Source organism: Camelina sativa, chromosome 1 (assembly GCF_030686135.1).
Source record: "Camelina sativa cultivar CO46 ecotype springtype chromosome 1, ASM3068613v1".
NCBI classification, from domain to species: domain Eukaryota; kingdom Viridiplantae; phylum Streptophyta; class Magnoliopsida; order Brassicales; family Brassicaceae; genus Camelina; species Camelina sativa.
This window is the reverse complement of record NC_141880.1, coordinates 6323706-6351284: the sequence shown is the minus strand read 5'-3', so window position 1 is coordinate 6351284 and position 27579 is coordinate 6323706. Positions and strand designations below refer to the sequence as shown.

The 27579-nt window shown below is 35.8% G+C and overlaps 8 protein-coding genes and 1 pseudogene across 12 annotated transcripts; 4 read left to right on the top strand and 5 right to left on the bottom strand.

The window, feature by feature from the left end:
* Positions 1-602: 602 nt before the first annotated feature.
* On the bottom strand, positions 603-1482 carry LOC104780066 (uncharacterized). Its single transcript, XM_010504525.2, has 2 exons — positions 1343-1482; positions 603-1242 (listed from the first exon to the last, which is right to left on the bottom strand). Exon 2 carries the CDS (start codon positions 1179-1181, stop codon positions 747-749), a length of 435 nt encoding a protein of 144 aa, XP_010502827.2. The 5' UTR covers positions 1182-1242; positions 1343-1482; the 3' UTR covers positions 603-746.
* A 271-nt stretch (positions 1483-1753) lies between these two features.
* LOC104780057 (uncharacterized) lies at positions 1754-3331 on the bottom strand. Of its 2 annotated transcripts, none has more exons than XM_010504516.3 (4): positions 3129-3331; positions 2488-2581; positions 2133-2400; positions 1754-2044 (listed from the first exon to the last, which is right to left on the bottom strand). In XM_010504516.3, the coding sequence occupies exons 2-4, from the start codon at positions 2569-2571 to the stop codon at positions 1905-1907; spliced, it is 492 nt and encodes a 163-aa protein (XP_010502818.2). In that variant the 5' UTR covers positions 2572-2581; positions 3129-3331; the 3' UTR covers positions 1754-1904. The 2 variants fall into 2 exon arrangements, with proteins under 2 accessions (XP_010502818.2, XP_087362917.1); XM_087506791.1 differs by having other exon boundaries at positions 2488-2573; positions 3129-3226.
* Positions 3332-3525: 194 nt separating this feature from the next.
* LOC104780047 (lectin-like protein LEC) lies at positions 3526-4624 on the top strand. Its single transcript, XM_010504507.3, has one exon. The coding sequence runs from the start codon at positions 3623-3625 to the stop codon at positions 4439-4441; it is 819 nt and encodes a 272-aa protein (XP_010502809.2). The 5' UTR covers positions 3526-3622; the 3' UTR covers positions 4442-4624.
* A 45-nt stretch (positions 4625-4669) lies between these two features.
* Positions 4670-6242, bottom strand: LOC104780037 (uncharacterized). The gene is made up of 4 exons (XM_010504497.3): positions 6167-6242; positions 5572-5657; positions 5081-5348; positions 4670-4987 (listed from the first exon to the last, which is right to left on the bottom strand). Exons 2-4 carry the CDS (start codon positions 5653-5655, stop codon positions 4833-4835), a joined length of 507 nt encoding a protein of 168 aa, XP_010502799.2. The 5' UTR covers positions 5656-5657; positions 6167-6242; the 3' UTR covers positions 4670-4832.
* Positions 6218-8042, top strand: LOC104780031 (lectin-like protein At3g16530). The gene has a single exon (XM_010504494.3). It carries the CDS (start codon positions 6807-6809, stop codon positions 7704-7706), a length of 900 nt encoding a protein of 299 aa, XP_010502796.1. The 5' UTR covers positions 6218-6806; the 3' UTR covers positions 7707-8042.
* Positions 8043-11540: 3498 nt separating this feature from the next.
* Positions 11541-15705, top strand: LOC104780021 (protein SPA1-RELATED 3-like). 4 transcript variants are annotated; one of them, XM_087506761.1, is made up of 7 exons: positions 11541-12976; positions 13115-13272; positions 13403-14363; positions 14453-14599; positions 14719-15030; positions 15129-15188; positions 15272-15705. In XM_087506761.1, the coding sequence occupies exons 1-7, from the start codon at positions 12269-12271 to the stop codon at positions 15461-15463; spliced, it is 2538 nt and encodes an 845-aa protein (XP_087362887.1). In that variant the 5' UTR covers positions 11541-12268; the 3' UTR covers positions 15464-15705. The 4 variants fall into 4 exon arrangements, 3 of the variants coding, with proteins under 3 accessions (XP_087362887.1, XP_087362898.1, XP_087362892.1); XR_015594403.1 differs by having other exon boundaries at positions 11663-12976; positions 14453-14617; XM_087506772.1 differs by having other exon boundaries at positions 11717-12976; positions 13104-13272.
* Positions 15684-18869, bottom strand: LOC104780004 (beta-glucuronosyltransferase GlcAT14A-like). Its single transcript, XM_010504466.3, has 5 exons — positions 18387-18869; positions 17101-17849; positions 16925-17000; positions 16724-16839; positions 15684-16464 (listed from the first exon to the last, which is right to left on the bottom strand). Exons 2-5 carry the CDS (start codon positions 17675-17677, stop codon positions 15959-15961), a joined length of 1275 nt encoding a protein of 424 aa, XP_010502768.1. The 5' UTR covers positions 17678-17849; positions 18387-18869; the 3' UTR covers positions 15684-15958.
* A 3469-nt stretch (positions 18870-22338) lies between these two features.
* On the top strand, positions 22339-25935 carry LOC104779993 (proton pump-interactor 2). The gene is made up of 8 exons (XM_010504457.3): positions 22339-22766; positions 23156-23503; positions 23664-23843; positions 23943-24089; positions 24181-24375; positions 24473-24571; positions 24659-25177; positions 25274-25935. Exons 2-8 carry the CDS (start codon positions 23168-23170, stop codon positions 25589-25591), a joined length of 1794 nt encoding a protein of 597 aa, XP_010502759.1. The 5' UTR covers positions 22339-22766; positions 23156-23167; the 3' UTR covers positions 25592-25935.
* LOC104704881 (RNA polymerase II C-terminal domain phosphatase-like 5 pseudogene) lies at positions 25936-26889 on the bottom strand (annotated as a pseudogene).
* Positions 26890-27579: the final 690 nt, after the last annotated feature.

The following is a 27579-nucleotide window of genomic DNA, read 5'->3' as shown; positions in this document are numbered from 1 at the left end:
TTTAGCTATGGGCCCTTATGATTGGCTAGGCCCATTTTATTATAACTTTGAAGAATGACACTTGCCTGAAATTGCACAATTCAATTTTGATATCTTGCGGAGTGACAGTAGATGTTCAGGTTGGTATTGATGTTGAAGACAAGGGGTAAGGAAGATGGAAACATAATGTTTATAGAGAATTTTTACTCTTCTTAACTATAATAGACACTGAGACTAAGGGTGAGAGAGGCTGGAACAAAAGAAAGCTACATTATTTGCTATATGCAAGAGGAGTCAGGAGAGAAGTTAATGATTTTTTTGGAATTGGCTGTTTCTTCTCATTATAGTGTAATCTGAAATTGAGGATGATGATGCATCTAATGGACTTGGAATGAATCATGAATGTGATTGTCCACAGAACCATCCCATTCTTAGAATATGAACTTGTCTCTGATAGAAATAGTTTGGTGATATGATCTCTCCACTTTTGTTTCTAGATTGTATCATGTGAGAAAACAAAGTTACAGTTTCACAGATAAGAATCCCACCGTACAGATTACTTACAAAACGAGATTTCAGAATGCAATTTCAGATGAAACCAAGACAGTGTGATGTTTTCACAGTTGAAAAAAAATAAACCATTTTCATTGACACTTGCTGATCTTCTGAATCTACATAATCCAACAATAGTTTGATCTCCACTTTCTAACAAAACACATCATCTTTTGCATTAGCCCACAAAATTAAGAAGAAAACAAAAAAAAACATCAATCGTACTTCTCTCTCCATGTATAAACGAGGAAGAACACCCATGAGACAGCTAAAGCAATGTCTCCAAGGGCTTGCTTGGGACATTCAAAAGCAAGATCTTCAATCTTCCACTCAAACATAACTCTCCATAGAGCCATAAGCATATAGAGAATCACAGAACCTCCAGCAAAGAAGTTATGAAACTCTCTGTCTTTCACAAACGACACCATGAACAAGACCAGTCCGATTGCGAATAGAAGCAAACCAGAGAATGACTGAGAAATCTGGATGAGTTGCTCGTCGTGAGGCGTTGATCCTTTGAGCTTGTTTGCTATATCACTACCGTGACCAAAGATGGAAGCTTTCTCTGTGTAGAACATCATCAGGGTTCCACTTGTAAGTGCGATAATCGAATGGAGTATACAGATTACGCGGAAGAGATGTGAATTCATCGGACCCTTGTTGATTTCCAATTATAAAGAATCGAGCTTTCTGCTGAGTGATCAAAAGAATCTATCGAGAAAAAAGGTCAAAAAACAGATGGAACAAAAAGAAAAACCCAATTTTTGTGCAAACTCCAAAACAGAGATGTTAAAGCTTCAAACTTTCAAACCTGAGGGAAGCTGTGATGATGATGTTTTAAGGCTGTGGTGGTTTTGGGAGCCAAAGGAGAACTTCTGGGAACTGTTTATGGATAAACCCTAATTTTGTTTTGATGCAAAAGAAGATTTTTTTGACTTTGATCTCTCAGTTCTCTTTTGGCAGCTTCTCTTTGTTCAGCTGAAATTCAAACCCACCGCATAAAGATTGCTTTCCGATTATATATTATAAATTATTTTAGTTGAAAGTTTTGTTCAAGAAAGAATTGAATTTATAAGACAATAAGTATATATTAATTTATACAGATAATGCCATTTGTATGGAAACTTATCCAAGAAATTGGTAAAACATAAGATAATATTTAAATCAATTGATTCAACATCCTTGAACAATTTAAAAATGCAATCATCAATTCAATAGAAAGTTTGTAAATTTCTTAATTAATATTAAGGATGATGACTTGTCCAACATACAATACAAGCAACGATTAAATTTCATATCATAGGGACATCAATCAAAACTTCAACATCACAAATGGATAAACCAACATTGTTCTACTTCTACTTGACTAAAGGCTAGTCCTTTAACGCCACCAACGACCTGATCACGCCTGGGGACGTACTATCAGCAAGAGCACCTAGTTCCGATATAAAAAGTGCCTTCTCCTTCACTAAGCTTTGCAACTTCTTCGATTCAAACTCCAATTTCTCTTCATCTACACAGTAACAAATAACAATCACCTTTTTTCTATTGAGGCTATTATATTAGTAGAGGAGTAACAAAACTGTAAACTAGATAAAAACCTTTCTCTAGCATTGTATGCACAGCATGAAAGGGAACTGCAGCAAAAAGATCAGCTCCAGGTAGCATCATCCAAGTGGGTTCACTAGAGTCATGGGATCCACACGTGGAGCAAACTTCTTGAACCAAAGGTTTGGTTGAGCAACCGTGTCTATCCTTCATCATAGAATCAAATGGAGAAAGAACACTAGTCTTTGTTGTCCTAGCTCTCTTCCTAAGTGCTGTAAGTGCCTCTCGGTTCGCATTCCTCTCCTTGTCATTCTCTACCATCTATTACACATATTACAAGCTCCATTTTGGTTAAACAAAGACTAGTCTTCTTTCTCCATTCTATTCTACCAAAGAGATTTCTAGTACCTGATTCCGAGCTAGAAGAAACTCATCAGCTTCAGCTTCAATTTTGTCCAATAGTTGAGCAAACTTCTTTGGATCCAACTCCATCTCTAGTAGTCTAACAGACCAGCAATCAAAATCAAATACGCTCGGAAAAAGGAAAATATTTGATTAGCTAACTAAGGCAATCTTCCTAATCCTGAAAATCTCAATGTTAGGTTGGCTTTTCTGTGCACAAATCAAACCCTAACTACGAAGCCAAAAACGAAAAGAAAAAGAGAAGCTGTGGTATACTGCGGATACTAGTTTGATTAAGCTAAAATTTAAAGAATCTCTCATTAGACCCACCTCTCTTAAGCCACTCCATGTGTTTTGTTCATCCTTACTTAAGATTTCAAGTTCTATTAAAATGAAATGAGTACTGAATTCACAATTGATAGCGAGTAAAGTGATTGATAGTTCCGAAAAAAAACCCTAAAAGCCTAAAACCTGAACCCTAAATCACGAAACCTCATTGCTACGATGCAATAACGAAGGCAAGCACAACAACAGCACACAAACTCATAAACAATTCGGTAACAATTTTAATCCAACGATTATCCTAACAAAAGAGAGCGGTACAAAGTTCATCAGAAAGAAATAGAATGAACAAATTAAAATTGTACCTTTAACTAAATTTCAGGCGGAGGAAGATTCAAAAAACAGAGAACCACCGGTGAAAAACTGAAAATCTCCGGTGACACCGTGACACAATGAGAGGGACAAAAAAAAAAGTCAGCAAAATTTAATAAATTCTCAAATTGAGTTAAGGGCTAAGTATTTGGGCTATGATAGGCCCAGCCCATTCTTCCACACCTTTCTATTGATGCTTATCGATTCCCGCCGTCGACAACTGTAATATAAGATTTGTTCACTTAGAGACATCAACTGGTTGGGTCCATAAATTTTTTTCAGTGCTCGGCTAGGCCCTTGGTCTTGTCACATGTGGCAGCCATCATCTTTAAACGCATCCCACTTGGCTTATATTATTTGACCACTTTTCGAATTATTCGATTTGAATAGTCAAACTGGATGGCTTACGTTTAGCTCTTATATAAACACATTTATCAATCTCCAAATATTTCCATCACACTTCAATCAACACAGCATACAAAACACAATGCAGATTCACAAACTCTGTTTTCTTGCTCTGTTCTTAGCTAACGTAGCTTTCGCCGTCAAGTTCAACTTCAAATCCTTCGATGGCAACAACTTGTTGTTCCTAGGAGACGCAGAGCTCGGTGCTTCCTCTGATGGCGTAGGACGATCCGGAGCTCTATCCATGACACGAGAAGAGAACCCATTCTCACACGGTCAAGGTCTTTACATCAATCCGATCCCATTCAAGCCTTCAAACGCTTCTTCTCCTTTTTCATTTAAAACTTCTTTCACTTTCTCCATCACTCCTCGCACCAAACCTAACTCTGGTCAAGGCTTTGCCTTCGTCATTGTCCCAGCCGCTGATAACTCCGGCGCTTCTGGCGGCGGGTACCTCGGAATCCTCAACAAAACCAACGATGGGAAGCTAGAAAATAACCTCTTCGCAGTCGAGTTCGACACTTTCTCGAACGAACAGTTCAGAGACATTAGTGGTAACCATGTCGGACTCAACATCAACTCGATGACTTCTCTTGTCGCTGAGAAAGCTGGTTACTGGGTTCAGACATTGGTCGGGAAAAGGAAAGTTTGGTCGTTTAAAGATGTGAATCTCAGCAGTGGAGAGAGGTTCAGAGCTTGGATCGAGTTCAGAAGCAAAGACTCTAGGAATACCGTTACAATCGCGCCTGAAAACGTTGAGAAGCCGAAGAGGCCTTTGATCCAAGGTTCGAGAGTACTTAATGAAGTTCTTCTTCAAAACATGTACGCCGGTTTTGCTGGTTCCATGGGGCGTGCCGCTGAGCGTCACGACATCTGGAGCTGGTCTTTCGAAAACAACTAAACCGTTTTGATTCGTTTCAGTTTGGCTATGTAATATTGTATCGTCTGCTTTGTTAAAGGTTTTAATAAGATAAGACAAACAAACCTGTGGCTTACTTTGAATTGCATTTTCCATATAAAACCACTTTGCATTGCATTTTCCATATTTGTTGTATTCAGTAATAAACGATACTTTTTAAAAAAATTATTGTACTTCTAACTGATTAACTGGTTTTGCTTGAACATCAAATTAAGCTCCAAAATAACAAAACTGATATATATACGCAAATCCTAAAATATTATTTTCCAACATACAGTACAAGAAACGATGAATTTTCATAACATAGGGACATTAAAACTTCAACATCACGAATGGATAACACTGTTGGTGACAATCCAGCGTTGCTCTACTTTTACTTGACTGAAGGCTTGTCCTTTAACGCCACCAATGACCTGATAACGCCTGGGGACGTACTATCCGCAAGAGCACCTAGTTCAGATATGAAAAGTGCCTTCTCCTTCACTAAGCTCTGCAACTTCTTCGATTCAAACTCCAATCTCTCTTCATCTACACAGTAACAAATAACAATCAACCTTTTCTGATGAGGCTATTATATTAGTTTTTTAGGATAGTAGCAATACTGTGAACTAGATTCAAAACCTTTCTCAAGCATTGTATGCACAGCATGAAAGGGAACTGCAGCAAAAAGATCAGCTCCAGGTAGCATCATCCAAGTGGGTTCAGTAGAGTCATGGGATCCACACGTGGAGCAAACTTCTTGAACCAAAGGTTTGGTTGAGCTTCCATGTGTATCCTTCATCATAGAATCGAATGGAGAAAGAACACTAGTCTTTGTTGTCCTAGCTCTCTTCCTAAGTGCTGTAAGTGCCTCCCGGTTTGCATTCCTCTCCTTGTCATTCTCCACCATCTATTACACATATATAACAAGCTCCATTTGTTTAATAAACCTTATTGACCTAACAACCTAACTGATTCCTCACAAAGACAATAGTAAGATGCAGATCAACAATAGAATAAAAAGCTTGTGAATTCCAGAGGAAGTTATTGTACATTCCACAAATCATATTACTAAATAAGGAAGTAGTGAATATTATTCCAACTAGAGATGCTACCAAAGAGATTTCTAGAACCTGATTTCGAGCTAGAAGAAACTCATCAGCTTCGGCTTCAATTTTGTCCAAAAGCTGAGCAAACTTCTTTGGATCCAACTCCATCTCTAGTGTTAGCAGATTACAACAAACATATAGGCTCAGAACCATCAAATAAGGCATTCTTGTTAACAGAGGCACAAAAATTATATTTTGATAACTAGCATGGTCGATCTTCTTAATCCTGTAACTCCATGTTAACCTACTTCTTCATACCCAAATCACACCCTAACTTAAGCCAAACAAAACAAGAAGCTGTGGATACTAGTTAGTTTACGATCTATTTCAAAGACTCTCGTTAGAACCACCTCTCTTAAAGCTACCCCCATGTGTTTGCTATATCATATGTACCAGAATCATCCTAAACCCCTAACTATCGGTTCAGCTTCTATTCTACCAAGTGATAAATTGTTCATCTCTCGTAGATATAATTATGATAAACCCTAAAACATAAAACCCTGAATCCCAAATCCTGTACTGTGGACCCTAAACCACGAAATGTTCTCTAATATTCAATTGCCAGAATCTTAACAAGAGAACGATACATAGTTTTTTCAGAGAAAACAAAAACACAAACCTTGAACAGTAGAAGAAGATTAAGAAAAACAGAGAACCGGCGAGAGACCCTGCCTGATATTATCTATCTAGGAGAGGACCGTCAATTGATTTTATGGGCCGAGTATATGGGCTATTTTCATTTACACCGGCCCAATTTATAAAGTGTGCCATCATCTTTCACCCTCGTCGTCAGATAAAACGTATTTACTTATTTATTCTGACGTCAGTAAAAGAACATAGTAAATTAGCATCCACGTTAGGGAAACAGATCATATTATCATTCATATTCATCATATAAACTAGATGTCTAATAGATTTTGATTTTACACGAGGCAAGAATAAAACAACAATGTTTCGTCTAGCCAAAAGGGGACAAAAAAAAATACGTAATAGAATACGTAATTGAATCAATTATTACTCAAAATCAATTAATATTTATTTATCAAAACAGATAAGATTTGTTCATTATTGAAAAACATCTGGTAGGTCCATTTACACTGCTAGGCCCTCGTGGCGGCGTCTGTAACGTGCTAACGCGTCCACTTGGCTTATTTTATTTGACCAACTTTATTTTAGAATAATAGATTCAAGTTTCAAACTCGATGGCTTTCGTTTCAACCCTTATATAAACACATCATCAGTCTCATATATATATATATATGTTCATCATCCATCATTCTTCTTCACACTTCAATCAACACACAACTACATACGAGAAAAGAATCACAATGCAGATTCGCAAACTCTGTTTTCTTGTTCTGTTCTTAGCTAACGCAGCTTTCGCCGTCAAGTTCAACTTCAACTCCTTCGATGGCAACAACTTGTTGTTCTTAGGAGACGCAGAGCTTGGTCCTTCCTCTGATGGCGTAGGCCGATCCGGAGCTCTATCCATGACCCGAGATGAAAACCCTTTATCTCACGGTAAAGGTCTTTACATCAATCCAATCCCATTCAAGCCTTCAAACACTTCTTCTCCTTTTTCGTTTGAAACTTCTTTCACTTTCTCCATCACTCCTCGCACCAAACCCAACTCCGGTCAAGGCCTTGCTTTCGTCATCGTCCCGGAAGCTGATAACTCTGGCGCCTCCGGTGGCGGATACCTTGGAATCCTCAACAAAACCAACGATGGGAAGCCAGAAAACCACATCTTCGCTGTCGAATTCGACACTTTCCAAAACGATGAGTTCATGGACATTAGTGGTAACCATGTCGGAGTCAACATCAACTCGATGACTTCCCTTGTCGCTGAGAAAGCTGGTTACTGGGTTCAGACATTGGTCGGGAAAAGGAAAGTTTGGTCGTTCAAAGATGTGAATCTGAGCAGTGGAGAGAGGTTCAAGGCTTGGGTCGAGTTCAGAAGCAAAGACTCTAGGATCACCGTTACGCTCGCGCCTGAAAACGTTAAGAAACCTAAGAAGCCTTTGCTCCAAGGTCCGAGAGTGCTCAATGAAGTTCTTCTTCAAAACATGTACGCCGGCTTTGCTGGTTCCATGGGACGTGCCGTTGAGCGTCACGACATTTGGAGCTGGTCTTTCGAAAACGCCGCCAAAAACAACTAAACCCGTTTGGCTCTTCGGTTCAGTTTGGCTAGGTATTGTGTGCATTTATTTAGTAATTGTTGTACTACTACTACTCAGTGGTAAGTATCCTAGAGTGAATAAACTATGATTAATGTTTGAATAAAACAAGCCGAATCTGTGGCTTTTCTGTATTGCCTTATTTGTATTCAGGCGATGAAAACTTTTATTTTTATTTAGAGATGGTATAGCTCTGATACCATAAAGAGTATTGTAGAAGTGATAATCTTATTCCTTTGAATAGTTCTCTATTTATACAAGGAGAAGCTAGGGTATTACAATACAATGAATGAGAATATATACGACTATCTATAAAAACAGCCTCAACATAATCAATCAGTAGATCAATCATATAAGGATTGATATGACGATATGATATCCTTAATATCGTATAGGCTAATGGGACAAAAAAAAAACGTAATCGAATCAATTATTACTCAAAATCAATCTATACTATTAAACAAGAATCATTTTTCACTATAGACATATAGTTCTCTATTATAACATGTTATGCTATTAAAAACAGTTTTAGGAAAAAAAGTTAAAAAGGATAGTTATGTAGTTTGAAATCGACAAAACACATATAGTGAAAAATGAAAATTTTTGTTCGTTTAAATATTTTATTTTTATTTAAAGATCGTATAGCTCTGATATCTTAAAGAGTATTATAAAAGTGATAATCTTATTCCTTTGAGTAGTTCTTCTTCAAAACATTTACTATATAAATTTTTTCATTTTCAAAATAAAATTCTTTGGAGCACAAATAACAAATCGGATCTTGTATAACGTTGCGTGGTCGGTATAGCTATCATATTTTTCTGCAAAATAATAAAAAGGAAAAATTAAATAAACATTAATAATACGAAAATCATAATCAAATATATCTCTAATAATTTGTATGGTTTGACACAAAGAACTACAGGGTTCCGCATGACTGTGATGCCGCCATTGTCGGTCCTAGTATCAGATCTTCATTGAAGCGGCTAGGATACATGGGACCGATCAAGATTGTTGTAGTTGCTGCAAACTATGAACGGGTTCTCCTAGAAATTCAAGAAGCACTGAAAAACAATGGAGTGAAGTGACAAGAAGATTATTGAAAGAATAAATAGGTGGACCGGCACCAACCTTGCACCTGTGAATGTGATGATGATAAGTGGAGAGCATGGTTTTGCTTGGGATCTTAGGCGCCTCCAGAGACGTGGCTACAACATCCTCCATAACTAATAGACAATTAAAATCTTAGATCTCGTATACTAAGCAACTACATTAGTACAAAATCAAAACAGTCCACAATATATTATTCACAACAAACTAATGAATTGTTTATTAAAATATTTATCAATATAACAAACGTTTTTCCTTTAGAATTGCATTGATTGCAGTTGTAAATGTATTTTAAAAATTAAGAATTATTCTTTTCCTAAACTACTAACCATTCGAAGTAATTTTATGAACTATAACTATTAAGAAAAAATATATTTTTAATGAACACTAGGATGGAAGGTTAGTAAAATGTCATGCCCATATATATGTACATATACATATGTATTATTGAGAGTTTGAAATCTGAGTGGCTAACATGACAATGCAAAATCATATGCCATTTTTGAATAAATATGGCATTATCATCAGTAACATATATTGATTTAATCTGTAAACCAGATTCTTAATTCAATATTGGATTATTTTCATAGGCCTATGTTTTCTCACATTTTTTTTTTGTGGTTATATACAGAATGACATCTAAAACCAAAATCATATAAAAACTGTTTTTTCAAGAAAAAAAATTTCAGAATACATAAGCTACACCTCACCTATTTTCAAAACATTTACGATGTTGTCACTTCAAAAGGTGTGAAAGAGGAGTTATAGTGAGACATGAAGAGTATACTTTACTTGTGATTGATTTTACTGTCTTTTGTACTATATTTATGTATCTATCCACACATAGTATAAGATATATATGTGTGGTAAAAAAGATAAATTGTTTATTAGTATATAATATAAATTGTAAATTCACATTTTTTTGTTTTATATTTTATTATGGGTAGAATATCTTTTATTTTAAAGGGAAAATATCAAAAGGTAATTTTGTTATTTTTTTTGTCCTAAAGACCAGATAATTTTTACAAAATAATTAAAATTAAATCAACAACTTGATAAATAGCCAATATTTATGAAAGTTGTGTTTAAAGTTTTTTAAAAAATTCAGCAAAATTTTAAAATTCACCAAGGTCATTTGACCCACATGATCTTATACTAACTCCGCCCCTGCTTCTACTCAGTGGTTAAGCACCGTAGAGTGAATAAACTATATATGATTAATGTTTGAATAAAACAAGCCAAATCTGTGGCTCTGTATTGCATGATTTGTATTCAGTCAATTTAGAGATTTTCAATAAAAGAATCTTACGTTTTTCTTTTAAGTTAAATTTCTTTACAATAGGATTTACTTGAACCACATGATTTTCACACAAGGTAAAGGATTGAGTTAAGCTCGAAATCAACATCAATAATACATCTACACGTCTTCGCGTATGGTATAGATGTTTCTACAGATTGAAGATGAGAACAAACAAATCAAATTCTTGCATCCAAGCAACGAAAGCGGTTTATCTTTTATATAAAGGAGAATAATTGAATTTTTGTTGTTTGTTGTTGACGGCAAAGAAAGGATAATAATAATAAAAGAAAACGTTTTGCCATGCAAACGAAACTATAAACGTGGAATGTCTTAGATTTAAACACGAGATGGGAATTAATAATGTTCCCATTATGAAAGGGGACACGAAATAAATAAATGGAATTCAATTATCAAGAAGATTGTTTTTATTCTAATTTGTTTATGTTGTATTTCCCAATCGGATAGATGAAAGCCTCATGCACTGAAAGCAGTAGGTCCATGTTTGTTTGAGGTTCTTGTGGGTGGCGGCGGTACGCTCCCACTTGGCGTTACTAAATTGACGGTTTGAGTTATTATAATTTTTGTTACCAGTCTAAACAAAAATTTCAAGATATATATCTTCTTTCATACCGTAGTGGTGTAGTTAGTCTGTTACATACTTACATGCCAAGATTCAGAAAACTCTGTTTTCTTGCTCTGTTCTTCTCTCAAACTCAACATCGACAAACCAATGATGCCTAGAAATTTTTAACAAAACCAAACAATAGTATAGCATTGCAGGACTAACGTTTTTTCGGAGTCATTAACTATAACATTGTCGGTGTAATTTGTAAACATTAACTATGTTACTTTTGTCCTTATAGAGATCTATCTGAAGTTTTATTTTTCTTTCTTGAAAACATCTACACCGGTTTTTTGCTGGGTACATGTCACATTTGGAGCTGATCACTCGATAAACAGCGCCAAAGAACAGCTAAACCGGTTCGAATTCCGTTTAGTTATTGTCTCCGGGAGTGATAACCGGAGCTAAATCTGTCTCTCTCTCTCTTTTATTTTTATTTTTTCCGCATAAATAAAGGTAAAATCAGTGGCGTACTTTTTAGTTATGTACTTATGTACTAGTTCTTTAGACGTTAGAGATTCACTTGTCTTAAACAATCTAATTATGACTCTTTTTTTATTTTCTGGTATGTTTTTTTCATAAAAAATTCAGTTATTTCTGCAATTATGTACCAAAGAAAAAGTTGCCGTGCTGTTATAGGAAGAAAGAACCCTGAAAACAAAAATGTTACTTAGTTCCAGAGCAAAAGATTGAAGATTTGACCCCCCCCCCCCCCTCCCCCCAACCCCAATGTTTGTCTATATTTTATATATACATACATTTGGGCCTTAAAAAGGTTATTCCTTTTACGCCCTGTGTGATTCACTGCACTGATTTGTGAGGTGGTAGATTAACCACGTTGCTTGCGTGTAAAGAGAGGGTGAAGAGGGATTATCAGAATTTAAAAAGAACAAAAGAAAAACCTGGACTGAGAGAAGATAAAATATAATAATATAAAAAGAGATACGACTAAACTCCGACAGTGAATCGTTTCTTTCAGCAGTCGTTTTTTGTTTTTATTCTTAAAGGCCGATAATTTATGAGGCTGATAGAGAAGAGAAGAGAGAGAGGCTGCTCTTCTTGCTTTTTTTTTTCGAGTTAAAAGAGGAGAAAAAAAAATAAAAACAGTGTTGTTTGGTGTTGATGGTTGTTGTGTGGCTCTGTTTCAATCCCTAATAGATTATTTCTGGGTGGCCTCTCCTCTTTAGATACTTCTTATCTTCTCTCACTAAGCTTGCGGTAAAGAAGCTTCCTTTCCTTTTTTTTGGCTGTTTATATGATCAAAACATTTTCATTTTTCTTCAATATTTATATCTTTTTGGCTCTGTTATTCTCAAATGGGTATCCTAAGTTCTTCAGTTCTCTTCTGTTTATAGCCTAGTTTTTTCTTTTCTTTGGGTGGGATCACTCGAAAAGGGGAAGATCTTAAGCAATGAGCTGTTGAATCCGAAATGATTCTAGTTAGAGTTGGGAATTCAGAGAAGTTATTGGTTACTACTACTTGTTGGTTTCTGGTTAGCTTTTGGTGGATGATAAATGGAAGGTTCTTCAAATTCTAACTATAGGGGATTCAATAATACCTCTGGTGTTTCAGATAGGAACACTGAGTTTTCACCTGGTGAGAGAATCACATCTCGTTCCAAGCCTTCCTCTCATGTTGATGAGTATGTTAGAAGCTTGTTTGGTACTACTAGTAGTACACACAAGTCCGGTGAAGACGATTCTTTAGGGATTGACCCTTTTGTTAGATCCTTGGAATGGGGTGATGTTAGCTTGAGACAGTGGTTGGATAAACCTGAAAGATCCGTTGATGTTTTCGAGTGCTTGCACGTTTTCAGACAAATCGTCGAGATTGTGAATTCGGCTCACTCTCAAGGCATTGTTGTTCACAATGTCAGGCCATCTTGTTTTGTCATGTCTTCGTTTAACCATGTTTCGTTCATTGAATCCGCTTCTGACTCCGGCTCTGATTCCTTGGAGGACGGTCCAATTAGCCAGAAGGAGATTGGTAGCTCAAGAAGAGAGGAAGCTGTGTCGAAAGCTATTGTAGTTGAAGAGAAAGGAGACTACAATAAGCTTTTGGAGAGACGAATTGAGAAACTGGAAGAAGAAAAGAATCAACCTTTTCCTATGAAACATATATTGGCAATGGAGACAAGCTGGTATACAAGCCCTGAAGAAGATTTTGGTGGTTCAAGTACTTGTGCTTCAGATGTTTACCGTCTTGGCGTTCTCCTTTTCGAGGTTTGTGATATAAGAAGGAAACAATGTTTCTAATAATGTATTAACTGCTGTTGGATTCAAAGTTTCTGTTTTTTTTTTTGTTTCGCATGTTTTATTCTTCTTGAAAAGGTGATTAGATGAAAGTTAGTCCATTTGCAGCTATTCTGCCCTGTGCCTTCAAGAGAAGAGAAGTCAAGAACTATGTCTAGTTTAAGACATCGCGTTCTTCCGCCTCAGATATTGCTCAAATGTCCAAAAGAAGCTTCTTTCTGCTTGTGGTTATTGCACCCCGAGCCAAGTTGTCGACCATCAATGAGGTTTACATAGTTCTTGACTTCTCTTCTCTTTATGAGCTTCTTTTACTTCATGTTCTTAGTTTGAGCATTGCCAGTCTCTGTAATCTTTTACTATATGTAACTAAATGAGAAGCTGTCTTTTATGGTGCAGTGACTTGCTGCAAAGCGAGTTTATAACCGAACCAAGGGATAATTTGGAAGAACGTGAAGCAGCAGTTGAGCTTAGGGATAGAATCGAGGAACAGGAGTCGTTACTCGAGTTCTTGTTACTTATTCAACAGAGAAAGCATGAATCTGCATATAGATTACGGGATACCGTTTCGCTTCTTTCCTCTGACATTGAGCAAGTTGTAAAGAGACAATTAATTTTGAAGAAAAAGGGAAGCTCACTCTCTGATTTCAGTAAAGATGATCATCAATATCCCTCTGGTCAGCCATTGATGAACTTCCAAGCAAACGAGGAGCCATCAGCATTCTTGACCTCAAGAAAACGGTTTAGACAAGGAGTTACGGCATTGGAAGACGATGTTGAAGTTGATGAAGAGAGTCAAGGAAGCACACTTCTTGAAAGCTCTCGGTTGATGAGAAACTTCAAGAAACTAGAATCGGTCTACTTTCTGACAAGGCGCAGGCAAATGAAAGCTACTGCTTCAGGGAAATCATTAACTAGACATTCCCCCTTAAGTAGTGAAAATGGAAGAGGTTCAATGATTGTCTCAGAGAAAAGCTCAGTAAGCAACCCGGTGGCACCCAAAGATTTCTACAATAATGATTTGAGACAAGGGGGCTGGATAGATCCATTCCTTGAGGGTTTGTGCAGATATTTATCATTCAGTAAGCTAAGAGTAAAAGCAGATTTGAAACAAGGAGATTTGTTGAACTCTTCTAACCTTGTCTGCGCCCTTGCTTTTGACCGAGATGGGGAACTATTCGCCACTGCGGGTGTCAACAAGAAAATCAAAATATTCGAATGTAACTCCATCGTAAACAATAACCGGGATATCCACTATCCGGTTGTTGAATTGGCTGGTCGGTCAAAGCTAAGTAGTTTATGTTGGAACAGCTACATAAAGAGCCAAATTGTATCAAGTAACTTTGATGGCGTGGTTCAGGTTAGTTTAGTTTTAGATTTCGCTCTAGTGTTATTAATAGCTTCGAGTTTCATAAAAATCAATGTGGGATACATATGTTTTTTTTGCAGATATGGGATGTTGCGAGAAGCCAGTTGGTTACAGAGATGAAGGAGCACAAGAAGCGAGTATGGTCCATCGATATTTCATCAGCAGACCCGACTTTGCTGGCTAGCGGAAGCGATGATGGAACCGTTAAGCTATGGAGTATCAATCAGGCAATTCTAATTTGAAATGTCGGCTATTGAAAACTGAAACTGATTTCTCTAATAATGCAGACATCTTAATTCTCAGCATGTGTGATAAAGATTCTTGCTTGTCTTTAAAATGTTTTCAGGGAGCTAGCATTGGGACCATTAAGACAAAAGCCAATATATGCTGTGTCCAGTTTCCATCGGACTCAGGACGGTCTCTAGCATTTGGTTCTGCAGATCACAAAGTGTATTACTACGATCTTCGAAACCCCAAGATTCCTCTTTGCACAATGGTTGGTCATAGCAAGACAGTGAGCTATGTCAAATTTGTTGATTCATCCACCCTTGTGTCCTCTTCTACTGATAACACATTGAAGCTTTGGGACTTGTCGATGTCTGCTTCTGGGATTAATGAAACCCCTCTTCACTCATTCACTGGACATACTAATTTTAAGGTAACGTTTATCCTGAAATCTTGCTTTCTAGACTCTTTTCTATCTCCGGTTTCTGAGTACACATTCTGATAATGCTATGTTCTTGTGATGTGTTGCAGAATTTTGTTGGCTTATCTGTCTCTGATGGGTATATAGCAACAGGCTCAGAGACTAACGAGGTTGTTACAGATAGAATAAATATCTTTATGACAGATTGTCACTTTAATTATCTGAGTTTCTTATTGTTGTGGATCCATTACAGGTTTTCGTGTACCACAAGGCATTCCCAATGCCAGTGATGTCGTACATGTTCAACAACACTGACTCTGTATCTGGTCTCGAAGTGGATGATGCCTCACAATTCATATCTTCGATCTGCTGGCGAGGACAGTCGTCTACATTAGTCGCTGCTAACTCCAATGGCAACATCAAGATTTTGGAGATGATGGCTTGAGCCTCTCTCAGGGGTAAAAGGATTAATCTCATAGATCTCTGGTTCTTCTTGGCAAGAGATCTGCTTTTGTTGGGGGTACTTATAGGGTAAACCATTTTTACCAAAAAAAGATAGGAAAGTGGGAAACATTGTGTATAGAATTTCATTTTTTTAAAAAGGGGAGGATACAAATATTGGATCTTTGTATTTGTATATTCTGTTATAATTGAAAACATCTCAATAAAAAAAGGTTATAAATTTTATTTGATTTGTAAATTTGAGGGAGATGACTTCAAACAAGAAGAACTAATCCCAATACGAGACCAGTAGGTGATGTCTAATACAAGGCATCTACTTGCTGAAAACAATGTCTAATAATAGGTCTTTTCTAAAAGCCTGCAACTGCAAGATTCTCTATATGTATAATATAAATATATATATATATATATATCGTTAAGGACAGTCTCACTCTCCCTGAATTTGAATTCACAGCTCAAAATGATTCTCGAATTCGATCTATTTACACTGACTAACTCCAGTTTTAGCTTCGTTAACTAACCTGTCCACAAGTCCCTGAAGCCTCTGAGCTCCAGCGCTAGGCTCAATCTTAGCCACATCACCGACCATGGAGCATTTTGGTTTCCCACTGCACCACCCACCAGGAGTAAAACTATCTTTATCAGTCCTCCGTCTAAGTAATTCCTTGTCGATCTTATCGAGTACTTCGTCGTCTCTTTTGAATTTCCTAGCAAATGCAGCACCGCTCGATATCATGGGCACTGTGTCGTTGAGTGACAACACGTGTGGGTGCTGCTGCGGCGGAGTGTCCCAGGAAATGTAGTGGAGGTCATGGTTTATTGCTGTTTTTGCAAACTCTGGCACGTTGCAAATCACTGTCTGGAAGTAACCTTCGGGTGATGAAACGAAGTTGGTGTAATACATTAGGAGTGTTCGTGGTAAATTGTCCCATCCCCATATGCAATACTCTACAAACGGGCGTGATAGAGCCATCCAAGCTGATCCTGTAACAACAACAGCAACGAAAAAGTTTCAAGCTCTGTTGAGCAAAAGAAAGCCGCAACACCTTATAGGTTCAAACTTTAATGGCAAGAAGGCTTTTAATTCCTGAATTTATAGCAGAAACAAAGAAAGGTTTCAAGATTTGATGTTGGAGAAGAGTTTTGATCTTAAAGATCTATAACAGCAATGACAACAATGTTTCAAGATTTGATTCGTGGGAAGAAGTTGATCCAATGGAGCTAGAGGAAGTAGAGGACTGACCAGTGAATAACTTAAAGGCAGTTGGCAAACTTCGACGAGGTGTGACCCAGTAAATATCTGATTTGTTCAACAAGTAGAGTCCAGGATCAATCATTAATGGCTGTGCTCGCTTCTCCCTTCACAAGGAAACAACAAAATCAGTCCACAAGAACACAAGACTTCACAACCAAAAAGGAAACTCAAGAACGTGAATATGCTCACTCTTTCCAACCCAGTTGACTTGTGTGTTCGATAAAGTTGAGGTTCCGGTCTAATGTCGAAAACGTATGAAGCAGATCTTCAAACACAGAGATTATTGACAGTAAGTTAATCAAAAACAGGACTGAAAAATTGATGAAAACTGAGAACAAAAGTGAGATCAGAGTACATATTTTTACCATCTTGGGTCACCAGAGGATAATCTGAAGCACTGAGATTAATAAACCAATCCCAGTTGGCGCTTCTCCTAAGAAGAACAGCACAAGCGTGAAGAGTATTCGCCACCATTGTTGGTCCTTTATATGTGACAAGATTAGCCTTGGTTATCATATATACATTCCCGGTTTTGGAATACATAGGATCTTTATTAATCCGAGCAGCCAGCTCTAGTCTCTCATCCACGGGTGATTCAAGATCAAGATGAACAACATACTGGTTCCTCGGATGGTACACAGCTCTAAGTGTTCTCCAAAGTTTCTCTACATCACCTTTAGACCCGGAAACAAGGTAAGCAAAACGGGGAAGCTTGTCTTCGTGAGGGGGAACACGTGTCTTTCTAGCGACTTTGGACTCTGCAAAGTCAAACCTCGTTTGATTCTTGGCGAGACGAGAAGGGATGATGGAGAAAAACCCGTTGATTGTTCGGAGGGAAGAGACTAGTCCCATGTTGAAAGATGTTGCAAGGAGAAAAACGCAGACAAGAGATGTGATCACAAGAGGAAAAACCCATCTCTTCTCCACGTTTACATACCCCATTGCTTAAAACCAGTGATCATGAGATAAGTAAACAAACTTCTGAAAAGAAAAAACCAACCAATCTCTTGGCTAATCCCAATCTGAAGAGACACAAGTGTGAACTGATTCACAACCCTCTTGGAAAGTACTTCGAGCTAAAAAGCCTGAATCTTTCAGACTCGGACACAAGAACCTATCAGAGAAACACAAATGTTACAACTTCCCACTTTTCAGAACCAAAAATAGAAAGAATAAGCAACTGTAACACGCAGCTGAAACATACAAGTTCCCAGATTCTCACGCAACATAAAGCACAAAGCTTGAGAATTACGAAAACAATTTTAAGATAATTTAAGATAAATTCAATCAAGAACGACGACAAGGCTCTTGGATCGAGATTTATAATCAATCAATCAACGAGACATCTCAGCAGCAAGATTAACCTCAGATTAAGCAAACTCTTTACAACCCCTCAAATAGTGACATTACCAATATGTTAAGGGAAAGAAAAAAAAAAAAAAAACCTTGTCGGAGATTATCACATAGAGAGACAATAAGAATCTCGAAGCTGAGATTTAGATCTAATGCACTGTAGAACAATACTTTATTCATCTCTCTAACAATAAAGGAAACAAAGAAAAAAAAAAAACAAATCTAGACATTTAAAACAGAGATCGAGAAACAAAACTAAAAAAAAAAGAAGACGATAGATTAATACGATGAAAGAAACCTGGATTTCTTGGTTGTTGCCTTGTGTGATACTGTTTAATCTCGAGGCAATGAAGCTTTGTTCTTTTTTTTTTTTCCTTATTTGCTTTGTTCCGCTACTTTATGCTCAAGAACACGGGACACTCCTGTGTCGGAGTTATAAAGTTTTTATATAAAAGATGAAGAGACAGTGAAATCGACAAAACAAAACAAAAAAAAACAAAAACAAATAAGTAAATAAAAATACGGTTTTTAAATCTATAAATTAAGCTGGAAAATTCGTAGAGCGTGTGTGATACTCCGATTCGTTGAATAATTTGCATAAACAAAAGAAAAATTCCAAATCTTTCGTTCTTTCTCAGCTCTAAATCTCGTTACTTTTTTTTTTTTGATTGGTCTCTCTCTGTTCCTTTATTTCTGGAATCTAATAAACGAATTTTAAAATTTGTAAGTTTTTTTAACATTAAATTACACGAACTGTAAAAAGAAACCGTTTGGCTGACACGTTTTCAGAGTTTTAAGATACTGGGGTAGCTTCTAGTTTTTATTCTCTACATTACGTTTATGCTAAGAGTTTAAGACGTGTACGAGTAAGCTACACTGATTGGCTGAGACTTATGTTGATAGATGAAATCGGAGTATATCTTGTGGATGTGGGTGCAGCTGATTCGAAAACTATTGGCTTTATTCGAACAAGACATATTTATTGCGTTAGTGTCAATTGGGACTAGTAACTGACACGTATGGTAATGTTGATAGCAACATTACTTACCATAATTAATTTACATTTTCTAAATAGATGCTCTTTAAACACCTTGTGTACTTATGATGAATTTGTGGTAATGTAACTATATTTTCACTCGAATGTGATGTAACTGATAAGAAACTTTTTTTTTCTTTTCTTTTTGGTGGGGTTAAAATCAATAGTCATAAGAATTCGTGAAATTTTGTAACAATTAATTGTTATATGAGAATCGTTGCTTTCAATCGTTTTCAAGTTAGAAGTCCACAACAGGAGTCTCCAGAAGTTATGGTTTCACACATGAGTATTATTGGCATTCGTATAACGGTATACGACTTTATGATAATAAAAAAAAAAAAAAAAGTTATTGTATGTTGCGCTAATTACGTATTGATTGACATAAACTATTTCGCCAAGCGCGTGGAGAGTGGGTGGGTCACTCAGAAGACTCACGAGATCATTATTGCGCCTTGATGATGGGCTTCCCATAGTCTTTTTTTATCTCTTTCGACGTTGGTAGGCCTTTATAACCATTTCTTTTTTAATTGCTGAGGCCCAAACTAGAGGTTACTTTCACAATCCTTTTCGTTTCTTTTTCAACCTTTGTCAAGACAGCTAGTAGGGTCGAGATCAAGACAGTGTGACGGATCGAACTCAACTCGTCCCACTATAAGTTGTGTACATGCTTAACTGTTAGATGAGATATGTGATGTACGAACGTTGGATAATGAATATTTGTAGTTGAACCAAAAACACAAATTTGTGAGATGAGCTAGGTCTGTCAAAATCAAAAAAGAGATAGTATATACAAAAGAGAAATAGTATATACAAAAGAGAATCATGTCCTTTCTACAAGACAAATCTTTTATTCTATATTTCTTTTGATAAAAACTGTTTTTTTTTCTTTTCTACTCTCATAACTTAGTTCAAACCCCAAATAACAGATTTTTTTCAAGTGGCTAACTAGAATATGTTAATTATTATGCTATTTTGGAGTTGTAATGTCTATATGATTTTATACACTATAATGTTAACAAATCAAAAACTATTTGTTAGGCATATAAAAATATCGTTTTGCTATTTTGGAGTCGTAACGTCTATATGATCTTGTACGTTGCATTGTCAGCGGATCAAAAAACATCTGTTTGACATATAAGGATACAAATATATGATTTGTCGTTTTAGAGTTGTAACGTTCATCTATTCTTGTACACAACAATGTCGGTAGATCAAAAAACATGCATATCCTATAAAAAAAAAGATATTGTTTTGCCATTTTGGAATTGTAACGTCTATCTGATCTTATACATCACAATGTTGGCGGATCAAAAATCACCTATATGACATATAAAAATACAAATATATCGTTTTGTCTTATTAATATATAATTTTGATTTATGTCATGATCTATAAACTTATCATTGACCATATATTTCGTTTTCCTCGTTTAAATTATTCTATAATAAATACTGTTAATTTTAAATAATCTTTTATTTTTCTCTTATAACAAAATTTGTTCAGTATAAAATAACATTTATAATTGATATTATTTTTTTGTTCTTTTAAATAACTAATATTATTATATTCATTTGTTCAGTACATCACCAAAAAAAAACAATCATATTTTCTCATATGTACCACAACTCTTCAAGGTTTGTGAAAATTTTGGTGACTATGTGATACCATAGGTGTTAACGATTGTCAAAGTATTTAGAAAACTATATTTATTCTGAGAATTATCTAATTTGTTTGTGTGGTATATTACACATTTCTTTTAAAATTTCAGTTTTCCGATAAATTTGACAGCTTTAAACTGAACTAGCTATGAAACTAGTTGACCATATTTAGATAATTTTTGTTTTGGGTTTTGTCCGTTACATAATTTTTGTTTTGGGTTTTGTCCGTTACTAACGTGTATAATAATGTCCAATTGTAAATTTGTAACCGATAATTAAATGCTAAAACCTTTTTTTTCTTTTGGAGGGTAGTTAGGGTTACGTGGAGATTAGTCACTATCTAAACATAGTCAAATTGACTGTCTTTTGTAATTAATACAGCAGTGAAAAAAAAAATGAATTTATCTTTGTATCCCACCAACAGATATTTTCTATAATTACTAAAATCTGCTTGGAAAAAAAAATCCAAAGATAATTTACCAGCTTAAAACAATAATTACCAAAGACAAATATATATGCTTGGTACTCAAAGGCTTGGCCAGTCTGAAGGTTCTTACCTGATTATCTCCGCGTCCAACAACATTTGAATTTTCAATTATAAGTCTTGCAAATGTAGTTTTTTTTTTAATTTATCCAAAAACTATAATACATGCATTTAAATTTAGATATTAATGTAACAAAAATTCTAATACAACTATTAAATCATATTCATTATTATATGCAAACAATTATATATATATATATATATTGATCGATTCAAATACAAATATTCGTCAATGCATATACGACAAAATTAATTATAATGATCGATTAAAATATAAACATTCGTCAATGCATATACGACAAAATTAATGATATTAATCGATTATAATATATAAACATTCGTCAAACGCATATACATTATGAATATGCAAACAAAACGAAAAATTTTAATCGATTAAAAATAGAATTATTTGTCAACGCATACTAATTATGGTATGCGACAAAATTAATCATATTGATCGATCAAATTATTTATATACGTAAACAGATTTTAGAAAGATAATATGAACAGATAAATCTTACTGAGTTATAGACATTTTTTTAATTTTTGAACCATCTAATATAAATGTCAAGTAATGGGGTCAATGTTCATACTTTGTAAAGCATTTATGATCCATAAGTTAAGTTAAATTATTTATTGAATAAGAGAAATAAAGTTTATCTAGACTGAGAATTAAACTCTCTTATTTCATTGCTAAAAATACTTGAAAGGAGGAGTCAAATCCAAAGAAAGTCAATAGTCAACTCACATAAACAAGAGCTGACTTTGAATAGCCTATTAAGCCTAAGCTAAGATTAGATTTCCTTCTTGTCATTAAAAAAATTTACGTACTTGCACTTTACCAGTCAAAATACAAGTTATTGTTTGTTTTTAATTTTTTTTTAAAAAGAATTGTAAAATTTAAAGTGTTTTATTTTGTAAACAAATATATTGTATTAAACCAAAATTAAAGTAATATACATCCAAAACTATAATCATTATATAAATTAAAAAGAATTAAAGAAATATGAAAAGGTCCAAAACTTTGTTTGAAAAAAAACGTACAGTCTAGCAAATTTTGGATAGAGAGGACTAGAAAAAGCAAAAAAGAAAGAGAAAAAAGATTATAAATACATGTAAATCTATATTTCCTAAAAAAATTATTTAAGGATGAAGAAAGAAGATCTTTTTTTAAAGCCTTGAAGATAGAGATTTTAAGAAATAGCCAAAAGAGAAATCTCTCACCATTTTGATTGATAGAATTAGAGAGAAGAAAGACCGAAGAACAGAACAGGGTCTCTCTCTCTCTCTCCCTCTTTCTCTAAAAAAGTCTCAGATTTTTTTCTCCCTTTAGGATTTTTTTTCAAAGTAATCAGAATAAAAATTTCCTCTTCAGCACAAAACCCTGAGATTTTTGCGAGCATCTGTGTGTAGTGACGACACTCATATCTCGTTTTCTAGGTAAAATCTCAATTAACTTTTTCGGTTAAAGCTCGATTTTTTTTTTTTTAACTCGTTCTTCCTCGATTCTGCGTTTTTTTTTCTTGTTCGTCTTTTACAAAAATATATATATTGGCTTTTGATTTAAAGGATACATCTTTTGTTGTTTACTGTTGTACCACACATCCTCTGTTCTTGTTTTTTCTGAATTCTCGTATGTTCCTCAAATCTTCTTTATTCCTTTGCGCTTTTTTGTTTGTGTTTTTTTTTTTTTTTTTTTTTTATTATTTTCTGTCACATTTATCTGACAGATCTTTTTTAAGTCGATTTCAGTTTCGTTTTTTGACAATGTCACAGTTGTTCTTACAGTGATTTTTTTTTTCTCTTTCTCTCTGTTCTTGTTATATAAGGTGGTGCCAAAAATGGGTGCGCAGATTATACTCTGTGATGGCTTCGAGGTGGTTCCTCCGCCGGAGATGAACGATTTGATTTTCTTCGGAAGCGACCAATCTGTGTCTAACTGCGATGTATCAACTGTCACCACCGAAGAAGACGGCACTGTTTTTTCCGGCGATAGTTCGCCGGGACTTGCGGCTGAAGAGGAATGGCCTGAAGCTAAGCATTTCTCTTTCTACTTTGTTAAACAACCGGTTTATGATGATCCTGAGATCAAATCTAAGATTGATGAAGCTGATCAGGAGATTTATCGCTGTAATAAGCTCCGTATCAATGTCTCCACTGCACAAAAACTCGAAAGGGTGAGTCTTTTTTTTCTTTTCTTTCTTTTATTTTTATTTTTTTGTGATGATGATGATGATGATGATGATGATGATGATGATGATGATGATGATGATGATGATGATAATGATGATGATGAGGAATACGTTTCTGAATTTGGGGTTATGGGTTTTGTTATAGGCTGAGCTTTCGTCTTTGTTTGCTCAAATGGAGGGTTTGGTTCCTACATCAGAAGGATATAGATTGGTTTTTGAAACAAAGAAGAGGGAATTTGATACTCTACAGGAAGCTCTACGGAACCTTCGGTGTTCTAGTAGGAGTGATCAGCTTTGCTTTACAAAAGAGGAGCTCGATCATCTTGTAATGGAAACTGTTTTACATAACGGGTTTAATTATAGATAAATATTCGGTTTTCTTAGTTTTCTGATTGTGGAAGTGTTTTGAATGTGGTGGATGCAGGTATATATAGCTCATTATCAGATTGAACATGGTAGCATTGGTTTGGAAGATAAAGATTGGGTGCTTAAGGATGTTGAGAAGCCTGATGGGATAGTTCTAAGCGAGGAATCTCTTGCGCAGAAAGAAGCTTCTATTAACCGTGTCAAGGTAAGCCTCTTACCAAAGTTCAACTCTTTGGGGAATTTTACCAAAAACATTGTTGAATCTAATGATGTGATGGTTTTTTGCCTCGTTACAGTCAATAGCTGTGGAATTGTATGAAGTAAAGAAGGAGCTCGATGCGATTACATGGAATATTAGCCAGTTGTCTGACAAAATGGGGAAGCTTCAGAACAATATCAGGATGTTGGATTTAGAAATGGCACAACTACTTGAGAAGAGGGACAAATCGTATGCAAGGATTAAGATGCTGAGGATACAACGAGACAAAGGGGTACATATTTGTCTTTCTGTTAACTTCAGCTTATGGATGATTTCAAAGTTCTGATATTTGTCTTCTCTTATCTTTTTTTTTGTGTGTGTGTATGTAGAATGCTGCCTTTTTCCAGAGCCATGCTGTTATGAGGAAAGCTAAAGAATTGGCTGCTTCTGGAAATGTTAGAGATCTTGAAGTGTTTGCCAGCTCTGAGGTTTGTTTGGGTCTAATTGCAGGATTCTTGCTTAGGTGTCTCTATCTGAGATTTGAGCATATGTTTTTGATTCTGTTTTCTTTATAGGTTGATAAATTCATGACTCATTGGAATGGTGACAAGGCTTTTAGGGATGATTACGTGAAAAGAATCTCTCTTTCACTCTGTGAAAGACAGCTGAACCGTGATGGCCGGATTAAAGATCCTGAAGTTCAGGTTGTTCGGGGAAAGCAAGTGCTGAGTAAGACTATGATGATGGGAGGCGAGAAGGTTTACAAGGCGAGTAGAGAAGACTCCAGCTCCAACTCGTCTCAAGATGGAAATGTAATTACTGACAAACGAAAGAAAGAAACGAGGAAAGAGGCTGTGGATTGCAGCAACAGGTCGAGTGCTGAGGAAAGCGATGTTATAGATTTGGAGTTCCCGGTGTATGAGATACCAAAGAAGGAAGAAGAAGATGTCGATGAAGAAACGTTGAAGGAGAGGAAAAGAGAAGAGCAGTTAGAGAAAGCTCGGTTAGCGATGGAAAGGAAGAGGAAGCTGCAAGAGAAAGCTGCTGCTAAAGCTGCTATAAGAGCTCAAAAGGATGCTGAGAAGAAACTCAAGGCAAATTATATTATCCCATTTCGATTTTTTTAAAGATGTGAATTTAACTCTTCCTTTACATTTGTCTGTTTTTTTAATACTTCGTTTTGTTTCCAGGAGTGTGAGAAGAAGGCGAAGAAGAAAGCTGCTGCAAATTCTTCTTCTTCTCCTTCAGAATCAGACCAATCACGAGAAGTGATCAATGAGCTGGAAAAGGTTAGGACGTTAACAGCTTCAGGGAAAGAGAAGCACCAGAAGGATAGATCATTGTTTCCAAAGCAAAGAAGTTTCAGGTACAAACACCGCGGGAGAGGAACCGAAGCTCTCCCTAAGGCCATCCTAAACCGTAGAAAGGCTCATAAATATTGGGTTTGGGGACTTTCCTCTGCTGCACTTGCTTGCGCACTCTTTCTCGTGGTTTTACTTCTAAGGTAAAGTGAGAAAAGGAAAGAGACATTGAAAGGTCTTGTGACTTTGCCTAATTGGAGAGATGGAGTGAGTGAAGGAAGAGCTGCAAAGTTAGCGGTTAGTTTCTTTATAATAGGTTCATAACCTTTAGATATTATTTTATTAGTCAATGTTTCTGTCTCTTTGGAGAGTTGTCTGAAAAAAAAAAAAAACATCCTAATTGTGAGTAAGAGCTTCTAAGAGTCCATAGAGAGATCTCATGTTGTCTTGATGTGAACATTGTGGATTGAATCCACTTTATAGTTAGTCAAGATCCTTGACTAATTACATATATCCTTAAAAAAATTGCAAATAAAAATTAGCTTCTTCCATTTTCTGTCTCTCGTTTCATATTTCAGAAGAAGCTAAATCTAGTTTCCAAAGAATGGTAATGATAAAAATCCATACCTTTATTCAATTGGTAAAAAGTTCAAAAATTTAGCATCCAGGTGGTTTAAAGGGACCTTTAATCAAGCACCTAACGTCCTTAAAATCTAACTCATCTTCAAGCCCACAGGTAAAGAATCCATTATGAACTTGCTTCAGGAATTTCAGAAGATTCATCAATACTCTTTTGCTTCTACTCTCGTCACTCTTCCTCTCTGCGTAAGATGGTCTTGACTTAGTGTATTTGTTATCGTTTCTGAAATAGAAGTATTTTGTGACCTCCAACAAGTTTCTCTGATGATGAGGCCAAGCATCTAGCTTATCATCCACAATAACGATTCCACGTTCATCAGCTAAGACAAGATCAAGTGTCTTCGTGCCAGGACTCTCTTCCCTAGTTATCACTCGATCCCCGAAATAGATTTTGTTTGGATCAATCATCCTCACAACAGCGTGACCGTAACTCGAACGGCCTTTTGTGTAAGCAAACATAGTAAACAGCTTGTTGGCTTCTTTAAGGAACTCTTCAACAAAAGGTCGCAACTTAATTATATTAATCTACCGTCATAGGTCCGCAGATCTTTCCTTGAACCTGATTTCTCTTCTTTGATAAGATACTTCTCTGCTTTAGTAAGATTTGTAGTCTTCATGGAGTGGATTAGCGTGCGGTCCAAGTCAAGGACTAAGTGAAGCTTCCTATGTCCGTAAACTGAGATTAGGGTTGTGAGATGCTTTGTAACAGATACAGCTTCGCGGCTCAAACATAAACCGGGGAAGAGATAACCGAATGGTTGGCCTTCGACACAGCTCACCTTTGTTTTACAGGCGAGGCAGATTCCGTGATCAACAAACAAATGACTACAATTACTACCAGAGGAAGACGATGACTCGTTCATCATCTCTGAATCGATCGATCTTCCGAGCTCTCTTTTCCGGGAAAAAAAAAGGGAAAGAAGATCGTGTTTTCTATGAATCAATGGTTTTGCAATACTTGAGAAAGATTTGGTAAAACTCAAATCACGTGAAACTGATTTATTGGAATGAAAACAAAAATACACATATCAATGGTATATATATTGGAATGAAAAGAGGAAAATGACGAAGAAAAGGGTATCGAAATTAGGAAATTTCAACATTGGCTAAATTTTTGGAAAAGTTATTAATAACTTACTTTACAAATGACAATATATAAAATCAGACGACCCCTTTTTGTAAAATTAAACGAAATTTGTATTTAGTTGCATGTTATTTCTTCATTCCTTTTACTTTTTTTTTTTCTTTTTTTTGTTAAAGATTCTTCATATACCTTATGTAATAGTGTAATACCCCATAGACGAATCATCTCTTCAACCTAAAATTCTAGAAGGTGAGCATAAAAACATAACAAACACGAAGTTCTTTAAACGCTAAACTGAATCAGACTGATCAAGAGTGACAGAAATTTTAACACATAAAATATGCCGTTTTGCGGAATAAACCTTCATAACAATTTGAATGATGTGATTTCAACCCATTTAAAGAGTAAATTATTTGATACGAGTTGGCTCGAACCAAAACATACTGAGATTTTTATGTAAAACTTAGCATAA